Source organism: Mugil cephalus, chromosome 10, assembly GCF_022458985.1.
Source record: "Mugil cephalus isolate CIBA_MC_2020 chromosome 10, CIBA_Mcephalus_1.1, whole genome shotgun sequence".
Classification (NCBI taxonomy): domain Eukaryota; kingdom Metazoa; phylum Chordata; class Actinopteri; order Mugiliformes; family Mugilidae; genus Mugil; species Mugil cephalus.
In genome coordinates, this window is record NC_061779.1 from 3838177 (window position 1) to 3857396 (window position 19220).

General features: G+C 44.7%; 1 protein-coding gene across 1 annotated transcript; it reads right to left on the bottom strand.

Moving 5' to 3' along the window:
- Positions 1-513: 513 nt before the first annotated feature.
- Positions 514-17294, bottom strand: LOC125014608. Its single transcript, XM_047595832.1, has 4 exons — positions 17208-17294; positions 12295-13975; positions 6259-7161; positions 514-868 (listed from the first exon to the last, which is right to left on the bottom strand). The coding sequence occupies exons 1-4, from the start codon at positions 17292-17294 to the stop codon at positions 633-635; spliced, it is 2907 nt and encodes a 968-aa protein (XP_047451788.1). The 3' UTR covers positions 514-632.
- Positions 17295-19220: the final 1926 nt, after the last annotated feature.

A 19220-nucleotide genomic window follows, 5' to 3' on the forward strand; every position in this document is an offset into this window, starting at 1 on the left:
GAGGGCATGAAGCATAGGAGTTAATGGGCAATAATTATATGTGAGAGAGGCTTTCTCCCTGGAGTGGAATCCAGAACAAATGGAAGCTGCGATGTGCAACATTCTACTTCATTACATCTGCCGCGATTAAAGCCCGAACATCTGGCACCGTATCCTGACAGATAGACAAGACTTCTGGACTGGAAGGGAAATCGAGCGATATTTACAAAAAAAAAAAAAAAAAATGTAACACGGGGTATTTACTGGATGAAAGAACAAGTGCTTTGGGCAGGCTACGGTACATTCTCCCTATCAGACAAGTGTTGGACTGATAGATGCGTGTAAACACAAGTAAATTGTTTGGACACTTTTTGACAAAATGAACGGCACTAAGTACGCCCGCTACACTTTCACATCACAAATGGACTTTATTATTATTATAGGCAGCTTCTTCTTTTGCTACAGATAAATACGCACTGTGGCTCTTCAAGTAAACACTGGAATGTACATCAAGGTTGGTTGGTTGGTAACTTCTTCTTTTTTCTTTTTTCTTTCTTTTTTTTTTTTTTAACAATCTCAGCCAGTTCTAACCCGTTTGAGGTGAAGCTAAACAATAATCATAACTGTCTGTATCTGCTGTTGCTATGACAGCATCAAGTCCCACAGAGTGATGTCATGCCGATCTGGTCTCTCCCAGGCGCGTGGTTGTCTCCTGGGAGACTCGGAGGCAAACCGGAGGGCGTCTGGGGCGTGTGCGAGCGACGTAGGCGGCGGTCGGGGTAGAGGCTGTTGTCGAAGGGCTTGCGGTGGACGCAGAGGACGTGGGTCTTCAGGTTGCCCTTCTGGGAGGCACTATAAGGGCAGTACCTGCACTGGAACGGCTTTCGAGCTGTTAAAAAAAAACAAAAAAAAAAAAAACAAGAAAAATACATTTAATACTGATGTAGTAAGTAATTTGACATGACCACCTTGTGAATTTACTTTAAAAAGTAAACAAATCACAATCTCACAAGGAGCTTTTGAGGATTGAAACACTCAAAGTTTGTCCTGCGACACAGGCCGGGATTCAGTTCAAGTTGAAAAAGCTTTTGAGAAAACCAACAGGATGATACTGATTACTGTGTAAGTGTGTTTTTATGTTTGGACGTTTGATGTGATTCTTGGCAGGTCGCGTTTCCAGCGTTTGGCTCGGAGGGATTCGGCGGAGTTCAAACAAAGTTCCTCTCACAACGTAGTCATTTCGGCGAAGGATGAATGTAAAAATGATGTGGCATCTGAAGAATAATCGTTTGCGCTTTTTAAGAACGAAACACTGCGGCGCTTCACGGGAAGCGTTACGCTGTTTTTATAAGAAGACGGGTAGAGCTCTGGCTCATTATAGCACATTTCCTGCTCGCACACGCGCGCGTGCACACACACGCGCGCGTGCACACACACACAGGCGGGGAGAGATAAATAAACACGCACGCAAGTGTTGAGTTGAGGAATGACAGACGTCTGCAGCTGGGAGGCCAGGCATGCCAAAACTTCCTGTCTGTCCACCTCTTTAGTGCCCGCTACGTGAATAATGTGAACCTACATGAAACAGTACACAGTGTACCCTTAAGATACAAACAACAAAGCATACCGTTAATAACTTCCAGACGTTTATCTGACCTCAATAAAACCTCAGCACGACACCAAAGCCCAAAGGTGTTGCCGGGATCAAACCACGGACTCTGTTTGCTGCATGACTCATTTACCTTTCTACCTAGACAGCCATGTGTCCTTGTTCGCCGCGGTGCTATTTTTGAGATGTTACCTCACATAATGACTTTCTCTTTTCCCCTCTGCCGAACACTTCCAATGTGTTTTTCTGTGATTCATGGTTACAGTAAACCATTATGTGCTGATGTCATTTGACATCACTTCCCAAAAACTGAGGGCTGTCTCAGCCTTTTCACCCCACCCTCGCCTCTTCCTCTCTATCACGCTCCCCATCAGAGGCCGAGACAGCTGAACGCCCGCTTTCGCATCTACATAAAAAAGGTGTTTTTGGTGGAGGTGGGGCGGGGGGGGAGTGGGAAAACTCACAGAAGGTGCGGGCAATAAAAGGTAATGCTCCATCTGTTGGTGTATAATAACCCGATGGCCGTAAAGGACGCGGCGCGCGCGCACACGCGCTAGTCAGGGAGAGGATGAGGCCTGACACATCTGAATATCATCAGGATGGCATCAGGAGGGGATTTGTGTGCGGCTACGTGAGTGAATGAGTGTGTGTGAGGGAGAGAAAAAGAGAGAAGTGCACGGAGGGAGGGAGTAGGAACTGTCTGGAAGGAACAATAGTAAAAGAAAAGCTTTGTCAGAATCTAGGTAGAGAGCAGTTTGTGGTGTGTTAAACTCCACCTGCCTCACTTCGACTTCCCTTAGCACTCAATGAGTCAAAGTGGAAAAACAGGAAATGGGTTCACAAAAAAAAAAAAACTTTTTCTTACATATTTTATTTATTTCACACTTGTTGAAATCTTGCAAATGCATCCGGACAACAGGGACAGTTGTGTAGCCTATTATACTTTCAGCGAGTCAGTTAATAAAAAAGCCCAAAGGTCTTGCGTCTACATTAGTCGCTTGTTGCCCTGCTTGTCTGCTTTTTTTTTTCTTTTTCTTTTTTTTATTCTGTCCCTCCTCATCTTCCTGGATATACTGTTCTTTCTTTTCCTCCCACCAGAGGAGAGGGGAGGTCCAAGAGAGGGCAACCTCCAAATAAGTTCCATTAATCACAGGCCAGAGTCTAATGTAACTAATATTTTACAATTAGAGGAGACAGCAGTGGGCTCTGAGCCATCCATCTCTTCACCACATGATCCTCCATTCACAGGCTGCTCAAGCCACACACGTGCACGCACGCACACACACACGTGCGCGTGCGTGTGTACTCCGATGTGTGCACACGTACACAAAGAGACTCAACAGGAAATGAGAAGGGTAGGATTGTGTGGTGTTGAGAGGAAGAGTGGAGATCTGCCAGTACTAAAAAAAAACAAAAAAACAAAAAAAAAAAAACCCAGAATGAGTGATTACTGACTTTGACTCTGTCTCACGCTGACATTGCAACTGAAGGATAATTCCGGTTTATTAAAACTTGTGTCTTATTCTGATAGTTTAGTGAGAGAAACGTGGACATTCAAACATCGAGTGGAAATACACCAAACACACTTTCAAAATCTGTTTTTGTTCAAATGCATATCGACACCAAAAAAAGTGCACCTAAAATCCCTGCACGTAAAAACAAACAAACAAACAAAAAAAACGTGTAAACACAATAAGCCTTTTGCAAATATCCTCGGATGAGTTACACAAGTTATTCTGTAAAACTTTGATTGATGTACAATGAGCACTTTGTGTAATCTGCACAGATATCCTCTCATATTTTGATTTGCAAATTCTCGGTGCCCTGAGTAGTGTTGTTATTGTTACACTCTGACTTTGTGTGTGTTTAACAGGCAGGTCTTGACATGTTAGTTTGTGACAGAATTATGTGCACGGAGCCGGGTTGGCAGATTTCCCCCGTGTTTCCGGTCTTCATGCTAACCGGCTAAGCTAACTGGCCCCCTGGATGTAGCTTCATATTCACTGGTTCTTTCGAGCGAAAGGTTGTTCTTTTTCGGGGCGGTTGGTTTTAAAAATGATTGAAGGCTTATTTTATTTGTACAACATTCTTCTGTGACGTGTGTTTAGACTTTTACACGTTTGACTTGGTGTGTTTGCGAATGTTTATGCTGGGAAAGATTTTTAGTTTGGAATTTAAGATAATTAAAAAGATTGCACAGTGCTCTGCCAACATGCACATCTGTGTGAGTGTATATATTTATATATATATATGTGTGTGTGTGTTTGCACCTGCATGCATATATTCTTGTGTATCTGTGTGTGTGTGTGTGTGTGCGGTGAGAGTGTTGTGTGTCAGGGGCTGAGATAATGACCATGATGACAGTGGCGGGGCCGACGGGGGCCAGAGGAGCTGAATGGTGACGGATGACACAGGCCTGAGCTCTGATGGCACACAGACAGTGAGTGATGACTGCACATCCTTCCCAGAGCTCCACCCTTCATTATCTCTATGGGGAGAAGCGCGGCACAAAGGCAGGCCGCGCTGCCCTCTCGCTGCCCTCAAACGACATCTGCTCATGGAGACAGCCGCACTACCGCTCCTCTTTCACCTCGCTGTCGCTCCATCTATCTCCATCTATGGTGATCTTTCTCGCTCCTTTTCTCTCCCCTTTTTCTCTGGCTCTCTGTCACCCTCTCCACGGAGGGTACACAGAGGTCAGACAATGAGATAATGACTCACCCCTTTCAACCTTTCAAATCAGGGCCTTTTATTTCCTCCCTGTCCTCCGTGTTCTTTCATTCTTAATCCTTTCTTTATCGATCTTCTCATATTCACTTGTTCTCATGCGTCCGAGAGGCCTGATCTGATGTCACCCGAAAAGACAGATGATTCGGTTAACTGGTCAACCACCGTATTCTAAATCTCGAGATATCCGCCAGATGAGATGAAAGCATTCTCAAAAACAGTTGCCCTAATTCTGCTTATGAAATATGAACGCATGTCCCAACACTTCCTGGTAGAAGATATTTTTTTATTTTTTTTTTGTAGTTGTAGCGCTGTTAGATGTTAGAGTGGTGAATGGCGCCATCTAGCGGCTCAGACCGAGCAGCGCGGGCGTTTTAAAACACGAGGGAGGGCTCAGTGAGACTAATGAGCATGCAGACAGGTTCAACCAGAGGTCACCATCTGGCCAATTACCACTGCTGGCACATTGGAGCCGACCTGAACTGTCATCACAAACACATCACTCCATGTCCAAACTGCCCGGCAATATGTCACCGTGCCACTCGACGTGCCATACAGTATGGAGAGGATGGGGGCAACAGGAGACAGCCCCATGACAAAGCCACCTGGTCAGCACCGCAGACAGGACAGACTGCAGGGCCACCTGCTTAGCTGGGTTTTTTAGAGGACACTCGGCGCACTCTCAATGTCAGCTGCTCGTCTCAGTGTCCGCCGTGAATGACAGGAGTTTACCGCGCCTGCTTCCAGAGTGAGAGGCTACAGGAGGATCACCCTGAGGGATGCCTGAAATAGCTCCGTGCATTGATCAGATTTCTGATAATAATAATATTATATGAAAAAAACAAAACATGGAATTTAATATGAGGCGAGTGAGGAAAAAATATGAGGTTTTCTCAAAGACAACTCAGAATTTGTTATCGATGTGTATCTTAATTTAGTTGTTGTGCAAAGTAAAGTAAGAAAGCAAAAGAAGAGTAAAAACATGAACAGTGTGATGGCTATGACAGGAGGAGAAGGGGAGGGGAAGTGGGTGAGGAGGGGGGAATGGGGGGGGGCTTTTCGGGCATATTATAATAACCATCTGTACAATCAAATAGAAAACTACATCTTGCTGTTAGAATCATAAAGAAAGGGAACAGATGTTAATCCCTAATGGAGTTGACAGGCACTTTCCTGTCTTTCACATGAGCATATTGAGTTTCTGAATAAGAGGGGGATCAGAGGGAAGGTGTATCATGTTGCACTCATAATACATGCATATCAAAGACCCCAGCTGTTGGATTCCCTCTCCTGAGAGACAGCATTATTAAATCTGCACTCAGCAAGCATATCACACCAGCACAAGAGCTTAAGCCTTCTCCATCAGTGGGCTCCATTGGCTTGGCGATTTGTAACCTATCACACGAGGAGATTATATCATCCCTTAAAGTGTAGGGGTAATCAGTGCCACACACCTGTGTCTTCTTTAGCCCTTATTTGAGATCGGAGATAAGATCTGGCGAGAAGAAGGAAGAAAAAAAACTCAAGTGCTATAAGTATAAAGGAAGCGTGTTGTTCATAATTGCCATGATTCAGTCACACACTCGCACTCACTCTTCACACTTCCGCTGTCAGGTGATGGCGGGCTGTGATGCTGCCAAAACTTTTTTGGAGGGGCTTTCTATAGCAGGATCCCTGTGGCTGACAATGTCACGAGCTGATGCGAAACCTAAAGTTTCTCAGTCACTATATATAGAATCAAGCAATTGTACTATTCCCATTTGGGGCCGTCTATCACATGCAGATAGTGTGGTACAAAGCATCTGTCAGCGGATAACGAGACTAGGAGCAGCCGGTTCCCTACCACTAGGTGGCAATGTATACCTTCAAATGTGAATGGAGCGCGGCCTACGTCTTTGGTGACAGCTGCTCTCAGTGTATGCGATGTATAAGCTTATGCTCACCTGATGTAACATCTGTCTCCACCTTGGCCACGCCATTCAGACTGAGTTTGTGTGCGGCGGTGCTGGTCAGGTTCCCCTGGGCTCTGAGGAAGGAGAGGAGGCCGCCCTGGTGCTGGAGTGGGTCGGCCTGTCCGGGGGTCAAGCACTCCAGGGAGGAGATGGGGGAGTCAGCCAGGGCTCTGCCCCACTCTCCCATCTTGTCTTGCTTCTTCTCGCCGGGACCCTCGAAGTCAGCCTGGCCCAGCTCCTTCGACTCGTTATTTTTAAGCATCTTCCACTTGGCGGCGTCGTCGCTTTCGTCCTCCCTCCTTTGCTCAGGTCGCTCGTATTCGCCTTCTCCGTTGTGACCTGTGGAGCCTGCGTTCTGTGCACTCATCTCTTCCTTTGTTCCCTGGTCCAAAAGGTCACACTGATACGCGAGTTCAGCTGGTGCATTAGAGTAACTTTGTAGCCGGCGGGTAATGGAGGAAGACAGTCCATTACTAAAAACGGCAGACATCTGTACCAGTGCGGCAGGGGACGCAGCTGAATGAGATGGGACGGACTCGGGCCTGACAGACAGATCCAAGGGCTCATACTGAGACTTCCTGGCCTGACCAGACGAAGACCCGTCGACACCTGCGTCTTTGTCGGAGAGGTCGGACTGCTTGTTGAGGAGCAAGGCGCTTTCACTCTCCAAGCCGAGGTACTGGCCAGCAGCTGGGCTCCAGTCTTCCCTGGATCTCGGTCTGAGCTTGGGGTTCGGGCTGGAGCTGCTGCTGCTGCTGCTGGGCTGCAGCGGAGGCGAGAGGTCCCTGTTGTTCTGCCAGTGGGTGTAGTGGTAGCGATCCAGACGGAAGCCGAGGGGGGCTGTGTGTGCAGCGGCGTAGTCGCTGGAGAGTGGACACCTGTAGGCTTTCTCACCTAACACACAGACAATAACGGCAAAGCATAATACAATCCAAATCAAATTAGAAAGCTATGTGTATACAAGGCATGCTGAGCATTTTGTTCTGAGAAAAGTATGCACCAACAACAGTTGTCTAAACATGAATAATGTTGCAATCCCACACCAGGCTGAGTTGAATGATTTAAGTGCTGCCCTGCAGTAAATCAAGCTTGTAATCAGCTTTCAGCTCCAGTGATCCATCATTTTACAGTATGGACGCCACCACCATGTGCAATAAATACACCCAAAGATGTTAACACCAAACAAGATTCTTCCAGAAATAATAAACAGTGAAATTGTAAAGCAAGTAGAACAAGGCAGATGTTGCAGACAAGAACCTCATTCCATCAAAACCAGTAAGTGGGGTTCCCAGTCAGAAATAACGAAGTCCAACATGTGAGCAGTTCTGATTAACCACACCATGCACTGTAGCTGAGTTTATTTTTGCTTCATACTTGAAAAATGATACGTTGGGAGCATAATTCAGAAAGTACAAAGTGTATTATTGTGGGGGATGACAAAGGGTAATTTTTCTCCTTTTAGCCAGTGAATAATTTCCATCTGGATGCAAGATTTGATCCCGCACCCCATAACTTTTAATTAAAGGTAATTTAAATGTCTTCTTCTCTGTTTACCTACAGTTTAATCCGCAGTGCTATCACAGAGACACCCTCCAGGGTTAAACACACTCCCTGTGACCATTTTGAGTTAGTGATTGTCTGAGACCTCAGCCTTGCTCTGTCTTTAAACAGCCCAGCTGTTTCGCTGCCATTCCAATTACAGTAAAAGTCATCCGACGCCATTAAGCCACAAATATTGGCAGTTTATTGCCCAACACTCTCCTGGCATTTGAAGGTCAGGTCATACATTATACTGTGTCTTTTAGGGATGCGTCTGGGATAGGGAGATAAACCCACCACCATTAATTTAATTCTATGCATATTGATGCCTTATTGTTCTTCTTTAATGGACTAATATCTGAGTTACAACAGTGATTCATCCCCGCCAGAGAAATATCAATTTCATACACCTCAAGATCTGACCCTGAGGTAATTCTCTGAGGTAAATCTAAATCTAATGATCTGTAGTAGTTTCTTTACTTTCCTTCCAACTTTAATAGAAAAGGCATCATTGTGAGGTGAATGGCAGTAAAAGCAGGGCTTCTTTTTTACTATTACAATTTACAAAACCGTAAAATAACACCCACGTATTAATTAAATAGAGCTCTACCTAATGAAATTGAAAAAAAAGCCACAGCTAAAATGGAAAATTCACGTCCTTGAACTAAAGTCAGCCCCCACCCCGGTTCGCTCCATTTGCGAGCGTGTCTACAGTATGTTTGATTTAATGTCTGCGTACCTTACATGTGCGTGGACAACGTGCGTGGCTGTGCAAGAGCGGGAAAGACACTTCAACAGTGCCACACCCTTGTCTCCAGTAACAGACCAAAAAAAAAAAAAAAAAAAAAAAAAAAAAAAAAATCCAAACAGCTTAATGGAAGTCTTTCAGACACGCTATATATCTCAATTATTCCGTGGCTTAAATTACGATGACATTACCGGCCAGCTCCAAATACAGAAAACACGTATATCTGACCTCATCTTTCAGCGTGGACCTTCCTAAACCCATTTGCCAGCCAACATGAGAGCGGTAAAACAACACAAAGACTGAAGACACTGCCTTTTTTTTTTTTTTTTTTTTTTGCCTCCTCCTTTGGATGGGTGCCATCTTTGTGATTGCCTGGTTCATGCTAACTTAATCAGTTTAAGATTTACTTACAGTGCCGAGGCTCACATTATGTGAGGGGAGTAATTTTAGAGCTCAGATTTATCAACCAAAACTCCAATTACTGCATCATTACAAACCCCAGCCTCTCTCACCTAACACGGAGCATCTAATGAAGTGATGCATATGAGTTATCCGCCCTTACTGGATGTGCAAGGAGGAGAGAAAAAGGTAAATAAATAAATAAATAAATGCCTCAAGTGAGCCGTGTCTATGGGAAAAGCGTTGCAGCTGGGCTTGGACAAGTGATTCATTTCATATGGAAATGGGCTTTAAGATTTACAACCATACATCACCGTCAATGCAATCACGGACTCACATACTATATGCTTACACAGGCATTTGGCATTTATATTGTACATATCAAACTCTTTATACAGCGGGGGCTTTGGCGCTCTCTAAATATGCAATCAGCCACCTGAAATGCAAAACACAGATACATAGTGGCTGGTTTGGTTTAAGATGAAACAGAGTGAGAGCGAGAGTCACACACAAGACTGGTGAGAAAAACAGGGGCACCAGATGTTCTTTGATGTTTATAATAGCATATATTATTAATATTAATTAGACCACATAGTCAATGACGCATTTGGGACGTTTCCAAGTCAATTAAGCCAAATGGCATTCAGGAGACGGTGGAACAATATTTCAAGGCAGGTGTTCAGAACTCCCTGGGTAAATCTTTTTATCTGCATGCTAGGAAAACAAGCATTTTGAGCTTAATTTGAGCCTCATATCTGCAATAATAATTAAAAAGAGGATTAAAAGACAGAAGTGAGAGGGAGACGGAAAAGCCAACAGGTAATCAGTTTAGAGGAAGCGGTCGGACTCTGATCTCCGAATAAGAACTGGATTTGTTAAGCCAAGACTGGGTTAAGATAAGGAGCTGTTTAAGCTAAAAGATGAGTTTACTGTCAGCAGTCACAAAGAATAGACGGGCGTAACTGGAACAGGCGAGTGAAAAGTGATATTCTGTACAGCAGCCTGCTTTATCTGTGTTTCTGGGTAAACCACTTCTCATGTTACCGTTCACAGTTTTACAGACGCTTATCACTTCAGGCTTCCTCGGCTTGAAATGCTTACAGTAAATGTGGCATAAAAGCAGTGAATGAGGGATAAAACACATGTGGGGACAGCATCATTACATGGTGTCTGCTCACTGACCTTGGGGTTAAGAGTATTGAATGGGACTAATTAATAACTGTCAGAGCATTTTATGTTTGCGAGGCATGTTTTTTTTTTTATTTTTTTTTTTTTATTCAGATCTGAAATCCAACTGGTCCAATGTAGGTCAGAGGCCTGAGGCATCGGCCATTTAAGAGTTTAGCATTTTTTAAAAAGAGTCGTTTATTCTTAATCTCAAATTATAATTAAAGTCATTTTTAAATCCGTCCTGATTAGATGTTTCGGAGTAGAAGTCATTCATGGCGCGCCTCCTATTGAAATCAAAGTGCGATTTCTAATTTAAGATGCCGAGTATTTGTAGTTAAAAATCTAAATCTAGCACTGTACTGTATGTGGACGAATCGGGCGAAGGCGCCGTCTCTCACGCTGACAGCCATGACTGTACTATATTTGCTATCCATATTGAGAACATCAATAACTTCATGACCACCATAGGCTGACTATGAATAATGCAGCCAGTAATTCTGGACTAATCAATGTTCCTCAAGCTGAACATCTGGCAGTGGTAATTCTTCCTCAGCATCTCCGCTCTCCTGAATTAGAAAACACTCCCCCTCTCCCCCTCTCCCCCACCCCTCTCCTCCTCCATGTCCAACCATCGAGACAGACAGACTTGATCAGTTACAACCCCCCCACCTCCGAAAAAACTTATCCCTGTTATTAAACCCTCATCAAGTGGTGCGTGTTCTCCATATGTGTAGGATTTACCTATCTGTCCCGCAGCAGACCTGTGCGTTGAGCCAGGGCCAGCAGCGTGTGATTGTGTTAATTAATCTGTCATTGTGAGCGCAGGGAGCAGCTGCAGAGGTCTCTGGGATATATTGTCAGAGCTAAACAATGCGGTGCTAAGCCCCCAGAGTGAGTCTACCATTACACAGGACTAAGAACAGAGAAGAGAGGAGGAGAAGGGGGAGACGGAGAGAGGCTGCCGGATCCATCATTGACTAAAGCAATGACGCCTGACCTTTACAATGAATTAGTTTCCATGCTTAATATTGACTGAAATTAGAGTCTGATACTGAATGTGGCATCCCAGAACTGTGCACTCTCAAATCCTCAGCTAGCCAACTATCATAAATGTTTCTGGAAGTGACACCGTATGGTCTCGGAGATAGGGGAGAAGTGGGAAACTCGAAAACAACAGAGCCTAAATATGTTTCTTAAAGAGCAACCAGAGAGGGATTTGGCCACGAAAAAATGCACTGTGAGCATTTACATGTAAATATGCAGATACCACTATGTGTGTACAATATGGAAACAAAACATCTAATGAGATTAGACTTGATCCATTTATCTCTGCTATACGGCCATCATTTAAGAGGATACTGGATCAAATCCCACAAGAGCACAGCAGACTCAGAAGTGCATGACAGTGGCATAACGACACTGGAAGAAAACAGTCAGGAGCTATACGGAAGCAAAGCAAAGTTTGGGTTTCTTTCCTCTTCTCTTCTCTTAACAACACAGTTATAGCAGTAATTTAGGCTCATGATAACATGTTAGCAGGATGCCATGACTAGAAAGGCATTTACCCATAGAGCCGAATCATCTAAATCACCAGGTGGAACAGAAGACTATCAATAAAAATACCAGGTGGTAGATCAAATCATAAAAATCACTGGGTGGTATATATCAAATCATTAAAAACACCAGATGGCATGCATTAACATCTTGTGCCCCCGTAGGCAAGGGGTGGGGATGTGACGGATATAAAATAGAGGGTACTAATTATCCCTACAATACAACATGATGCCATTATCTTTAAAAGGAAGACAAAGTCCTTGTGGAGGGTAAAATCTGTGGTGGCGTTGCTGACCCTGTGCTTCTTGTCCACCTACTCTAAGAGAGAAGAAAGATAATGGCACACTATAACTTACACATCCTAATTTTGGTGCCTGATAAACTGTATATATAAAAATATATGTAGAGATACAGCTTGATAAGGAGAATATGCTGAGAAATCATTCAGTTTTGTGCCTTATATTAAAAAAAATAAAAATTATCATACCATCAGAAGCTTAGCAAGAAACCTTTGGTAAAACATTATCAAGAGGATGAGTACCTCCATTAGCCAAGGTGGAGAGCTCCTTTAGCAAGAATTAAACATTCATAAAACTAGTTCTACTTTAATTAAGTACCTGTAGCGGGAGAAGAAGATTGTGGTCGATGGTCCAGAGCGCTGCCAGAGTGGGAGTTTCCTGTTTCTGGGATCATCTCTGTTGGCCCATGATGGCTTATGCTGCCAGGGCTCCCCGGTCTGCTGCCAGCCTTGACGTCTGGGTCACCAAGACACAGTTTCCCATCACCCCCTAAAGGGGGACATCTCTCAGGCAGGAAGGAGGAGCACTGCTGCGGCTGGTCTTTGGGACCGAACATTTGCTGGTCAATAGGCAGCCCTGGCGTAATGATCTGCCAACCTGCGTAGCTATTGCTGCTGCTGCTGCTGTTGTTGTTGAGAGTATCTCGGTTAGAGATGATTTTATGCAGATATTCCATGCCATGTGTGGAGGCCAAAGGAGGGTGGAGAGGACTCAAGCCCAACAAAGAAGACGACTCGGCATCTGTCAGAGGCCCCGAGGAAATCATCCTCCCCAACATCTCTCTGACAGTCATGTCAACGCCTGCTGTGGCCATCATCTGGTTGTAATCTGGCTGGTCGGCTCTGTCGGCTGTCAGGAACCTGTTGTGAATGCGGGAGATGTACTGGGAGTAGAGGTTGCCCGGATGGTCTCGCGCTAGGTTACTCATCTCAACAGAGGAGTCGCGGTCAGCGGGGAGATTACTCTTCGCGGAAAGCTTATTGAGGTGGACCTTCATGTGGTTCTTGAGGAACCAGGGTTCCTTGAAACGGCGGCCGCAGATTTGGCAGCAGTGCTCGAAAGAGTCCTTGTGTTTCCTCATGTGACCCTTCAGGAACCAGGCCTGGCTGAAGGTCTGACCGCACACCTCACAGGGGAATTCACCAACGGGTTTCCCCTTGTCGCCAGACCCCACGGCAGGCTTCTGTCCCGAGCCTGAGTCGGCAGTTATATGCGTCATTTCAACGTGGCCGATGAGCTCCTCTTCTTGTGAGGCGGCAAACTCACACAAGGTACATTTGTAGGGTTTGTGCAGGATCCTGATGTGTCGCTCGAGTTCCTGTTGCTTCCTGAACTTTCCCTTACAGAAGGAGCAGCGGAAGCCGTTGGTTTGGGGCTGGGTGGACTCATCGTGGACGGTCGTCACCTTGGGGGAGGTGGACGCGTGTGGCTGGCTCTCCGGTGCGCTGCAGTTGGTTAAGAACTGAGGTGGCGGCGGGACGGTCTGCAGCAGGGGCTTTTGAACTTTGTTAATATTAGACGTTTGAGGCTGCTGCTGGCTAACTTGTCCGGCTCGCATCTGCCTGTCTCTCAGTATTGCCCTTTCCTCAAGCTCATGGAGCAGCCTGTTCTCCTCCCTGATCCTCCCACGGCCTTTTCCCAGAATGCCTTGCTTGTGCGTACGTAGGTGTATCTTCAGGTTGCCCTTCTGTGCGGCCCTGTGGTCACAGTACGGGCACTTGAAAGGCTTCTCACCGGTGTGAGTGCGCATGTGAAGCGAGAGGATGCTGTTGAAGCGGAAGCGCTTTCCACACAATGGACAGGGGTACTTTCTATTCTTGCGGCTGTCCTCCTGGGCAGAATTTACCTGCGAGGCAATGCTTTGACTGGTAACTCTCAGGAACTGTGAAAGCTCTACTCTTCCGTTCATACTGCTGAGAATCCTTGCATCCATGATTTGATTGGCCAGAAGCGCCATCTGGCCCCTAATTGGGTGGGTGGACAGGGTAATGAAGCAGTCCTTTCAGGGACCGGGTGACGTTACAGTATTGTGGTCAAGGATGTCTATCCGGGACAGTCTGAAGGTTAGCAGCGAGAAGACGTTTGAGTGTTTGCGCTTACTCAGTTGAAACAGGATGTGGATTTCATGCTGTTCAGATGAAATGTCTGTTTGTTTTTGATCAGACCTGAAGAGAGAACAAAGGGAACATTAAGTGAACCCAAAATCTGCCACAACAAATATTTTATTTAAATAATCTAAATTCCAAAAAGAACAAAAAAGAAAAAACACAAGAGCAGGCTAGTAAAATGTCAGCACATTTATGTGTCTAATCTGTACTTTTGCAACTGCTGTATAATGCCAATGATGCACCACAAATAGGTCAGGAAATAGAGCAAAGCAGGTTCTGACTCTCCTCATCCTGTGTTAAGTATACCTGTGGTTTTAGATTATTGTTGGAGACTGTAAAAATGCTGATTATGTCTAACCACAAAGGCTTCCTCAACAAATATCTCATCTTTACTAAAGGGTACGGTGAAAATCTTTGTCTAGATCTCATTTTGTTGTGACACACAATACTAAGGCAGCACAGAGATCAAAGACTTCTGTTTCTGCTTGCCCTTCCTTTGCATCTCACAAATCTTTGAAATGAAAAGATTAAAGTACATACTTAAGCTTTTTCAGCAGGTCTGCTGCATATTTGAAAAAAAAAAAAAACCTTACTGGGATAATTATGTCACAGGAGTGCTAAGAGAAAATAAACAGCTTAATGATGGGTGCAAACTCAAGTTACTCAATTCAAACTCAAGTCAAAGGAAGGATATCCAAATGGAAAGTCTCCCCTTTCCAGTTCACATTTTTTTATTCAACTGTAGCAGCAAAACAAAGCTTCAAATTCACATCATGAAACAATGGTAGAGGTCACATAGGCGAGCCCTGCACAGCTCTAGTGCAGTACCAAAGGGCACAGAACAAAGGCCGTACTGTCCACACTGAATTAACACAGGCTTACATCATCCTGGACTGCAACCTCAGTCAGTCACAAAAAATGATGTACACAAAACCACACAGATAAAGAGTTGGCAGGCCGGGAGCAACGCTTCGTGAGAACGGCATGTCCGCTCTAAGCTGCAGATCAGAAATCAATGTTATCATACGGTAGTGACCTTATCATATCTGACGGGGGGAAAAAGTCGTCAAATTATATTATAATGTATAGTAGATCCACTTGTTTTTCTTAGTAGTCAAGTCATATCAGAGAGAGCAAGAAGTAAGGTTATTTGAAGTCTGCATTTATGCCTCTGTTTACGTCATTACTGTGGTGAATGCGTAATATCATGTGTCCAATCTGAAGGCCCTGTCATTGATGGTTGATTAAACTACCTTGGATGGCTTTGCATCTGCAGCATTGTTCTGAAATGACTCTGAATGCCCTGTAAGTGTTGGTGCACTTCTTTGCACGTGTGTGCACTTTCTTATCTTGCTGTCACATCAAGCTAGCTGTATGAATCGGGCAAATAATAAGAGGGTAAGCAAACTCAACCCGGTGAATCGTGGGCACCACGGTTGCCCCAAATAGTCAAACCATTTTGTCATTCTTCTTGGCTCCCACACTCCTGTCTGTCTCAAATAAAACTTTCCACACCAAGACGCTAGATTAAAAAAACCAAATACTTTCTCAAAGTAAAATGTCTGACAATGACACCTGCTGCTCATGCTGTTGCTACTTATAGCCCCTAGCAACCTCACTCAGTCAGAGAAATGTTATACATAAAGCAACACAGATAAAGAGCTGCAGCCTGCAGCAGCCATCGCTGGTGTGAGCGTCTGTTCTGAGCTGCGATCAATGTAAAGATACGGGCCTGACCTAATCATATCTGACAGGGAGAAACTGAGCGAACGATATTAGCATACACTGGATCCACTTCATATTTGCCAAAGTGGTATTCCTTTGATTAACTAAGCATAGCAAGGCGGCCCAAAACCTTCATTACTCGCGCGTATGTGTGGACCACGTGTAGCGGGAATCGGCGGGAGATGGGAGCGATCAGGTGTTTTCCCTGTCAGAGTGGATTAGGCTCTTTTGGTGCAATTGAGAGAGTGCTTGATTGTTATGAAGCATCGTGTCACAGCGGCGCCTCTTAGGTGTGGCCGCACATACACAAACAAGGAGCAGGTGTGATGTAGCACAGGCAATAAAAGAGAAACAAAAATGTGACACGTACGTACACACGCGTTTAAGTCAGCCGCGGAAACATTTGGGGTGTTTTTTTTCTATCTGACACTGTTATATTTGTTTTCGGTGTCGTCAGGTGAAGGATCCTATCGATGGTTTCCAACAACGAGAGAATGAAAATACAACAGTTTTAGTTATTGTCAGCTTTACTTATTGTCAGCCGGAGTGGTGGCGCTGGAATGAAACGCATTAATGAAATTTATAGATCAGAAGTGCATTTTTCATTTTTCTTTTCAACGCCAGTTACAAATCATTAATAATTCATGTGGATTGCAGAGCTATAAACTACTATGACTGTACCACAAATAGCTACATAAGCAAACAGCTACCATAATGCCTTCCAATGCAACCTAAAACACAGATTAGATATGAGGAGGAATCATTTGAAAATGTGATGATTTAGTGAGAATCTGACAGTTAAGCGCGTCTTTGTTTTTCCTTATCTAATGTGCATTTATGATGAAAAAAAATGCTTTGAACTATTTTGGTGTATAGATGATCACACTTGGCAAGTGTGTGTAATTCCCCTCTATAGCCTAGAAAAGAAAGAAACTTTGATTCTTTATCTAATATTTCTTTGAAATCTTATCTTTTTTTTCTAAATTAATTTAATACTTTCTTTCTAAATCTACGTGGAAAGACTTTGCTAAGAACTTTTCTGTTGTCTGCAGCCGTAGCCAGAGCACGGTGGCACGCGATGCGAAAAAAACAAGAAAACTTCACTCGTTCGTCATTCACACCGTCATAGATGAGGTGATAAAGCGTTCTGAAGAATATCTAATGATACAGTTTGCTACGGTTAAACACACGTCATTTACAGAAACCACGGTATAGTTTCAGATACTTTGTAATGTGGTTCTGCCTACTTCAAGTGATAATGGAATTCCCTGACTTCTCAAGCTTCAGAGGACAATAGTTTTATTCATTATTACAGAGGGGGGCTTATGTGCAGACAGCGTAAGCCCCATGCCATGCTTTATGCCCCCTGTAGCACACTTCACCCACATTCCCACCCACCAAATCAGCCGTCCCGTGGACTGCCCTGTCATTGGGATGAAGAGCCTGCAGCGGGAAGAGGGCAGCGGTAACACAGCTGCCCACCATGACCCATACAAAAGATAGCACCCATATACTTTCCGACAGCCAGATTAATGAAACCCTATAGGAGCTCCTCTGTAGGCCCCCCAAAAGCCTGACGGAGACAGAATAGTCTAACCAGCACCATTCATTACAGTGGGAGTACAGAGCACAGAAAGAGCACACACAGCACTGACAAACTAGTTCCTTGTGAGTAATAGCTAAAGAACTCATAAAGGAATACATACACATTTGTTGTGGATGCAGTAAATCTATGCCACTCCTTTTTACAACTATCAAAAATCTGGCTTCTGCCCTGTAAAAATAAATCTGGCTGTGCACGTGAAGTGGCGGCCGCGTGCAGCAATTTGGGAGTCAGCTATTTCGCATGTTTCGATTAATTTTGTTTGTCTCAGTCGGTAATGCAGATTAGTGGCCTTGAAAGGCAAAGGCAGGCGGGGGTGGGGACGGGGGGGTCCCTTTAGCGACATGTTAAAAGCTACAAGGTGTAGCGACTGCACGAAAGTCAGGATGTTGGTGTCTGTGGCGGCGGGAAGTTTTTTTGCGGAACGCCACGTTCTCACGTGTCAATACGGCTAAACGCCATTCAAGTAAATCTCATTTGTGCGGAGGGAGCGCACGATATCAACAAGATATGTAGTGTGATGCAGGAAGCAGGCAGCGTGTGTGCAGCCATATTACAGTGTGTGTGTGTGTATGTGTGATATGTAAACTTTACATTCATAAGATTCCTCTGTTGTTTTCAATAGCTCTCACACAAGGCACAGATTAAGGAAATATAAACTTAACTCTTCCCCGCCACGCACACGCTAAGACACCCACTCTTACATGCTGTCTCTCTGACACACACACAAACACACACACACACACATATTGGCACGTGCATATAGAATGTATTTTAAATCGCTAATGTGTAAACAGTTGCTCTTGTTTGCACAGACCACCTGTTCTTTCTGGACACAAACAAAGCCTTGGCGTACGATGGGGTGTGTTAACAGTGTGGGGTGCGTAGGGGATGCCTTGCACAAGAGAAGCCTATCCACATGGTGTAGGCTGCATCAGATGGTTGGGCCCTGCGTGACGGCAGCCAGCTCCAACATAACTCGCACGGATCTCAAAGAACAGAGCTCCTTCAGTTCGCAACGCACTGACGTGTTTTGCTTTACTCGGCGAGGACTCAAAGCGGGCGCTTCGAGTTTAACGGTTCTCCTCCGCCGACAGAGGATCATTCGCCCCGATATCTGCAAAAAGTGGAGGGAAATGGAAGAAAAACAAGACCGTGTCTACTTTCAGTTGCGAAAGCACTTGAAGGCACTAAAACAAAAGTCATTAAACGAGTCATCACAAAATCACAGCAGGAGTCTGGTAATGCCACTTACAGTATCTCATTACGCTATGGCATCCACAGGAAAAAAAAAAAAAAAAACTGACAAACAAAGAGCACAATCCAAGGCACATTAACTGGGCTGATAATTCAATGAACTCTCATTTGGCAGCCATCTTGCCCTTGTGATGGTCCTTTTTCAGCAGCGGCGGCGGCAGCAGCGGCAGAGCACAGACCCCTCGTGAAGTTCTTCTCCTTCTCCTTTTTCCCCCCCTCTCCATCAATCCCTCCATCCAACACACGCACACTACACATCCCTCCTCTCATCCTCTCCTGCTCTCTCTATCTCTCTCTCTTTCTCGCTTGCTCTCTAAAACAACAAAACATCCACCATTAGACAACGGGGTACCAACGTAATTAGAAAATGACTTCCTTTGCAATCCTAGCTAAGTAGTTTACACACTGTAATTACAGGGACAAAATCATCTTTTCATCATTTCACTGATTGAGCTCATCAACCCAGTGGGATCCCAGGACTGTGCTCAGGCAACATCTGGGCTAAGAGAATTAGCCCTTAGTTTAGCGGGCCTTACACAGTGGCAGGCGAC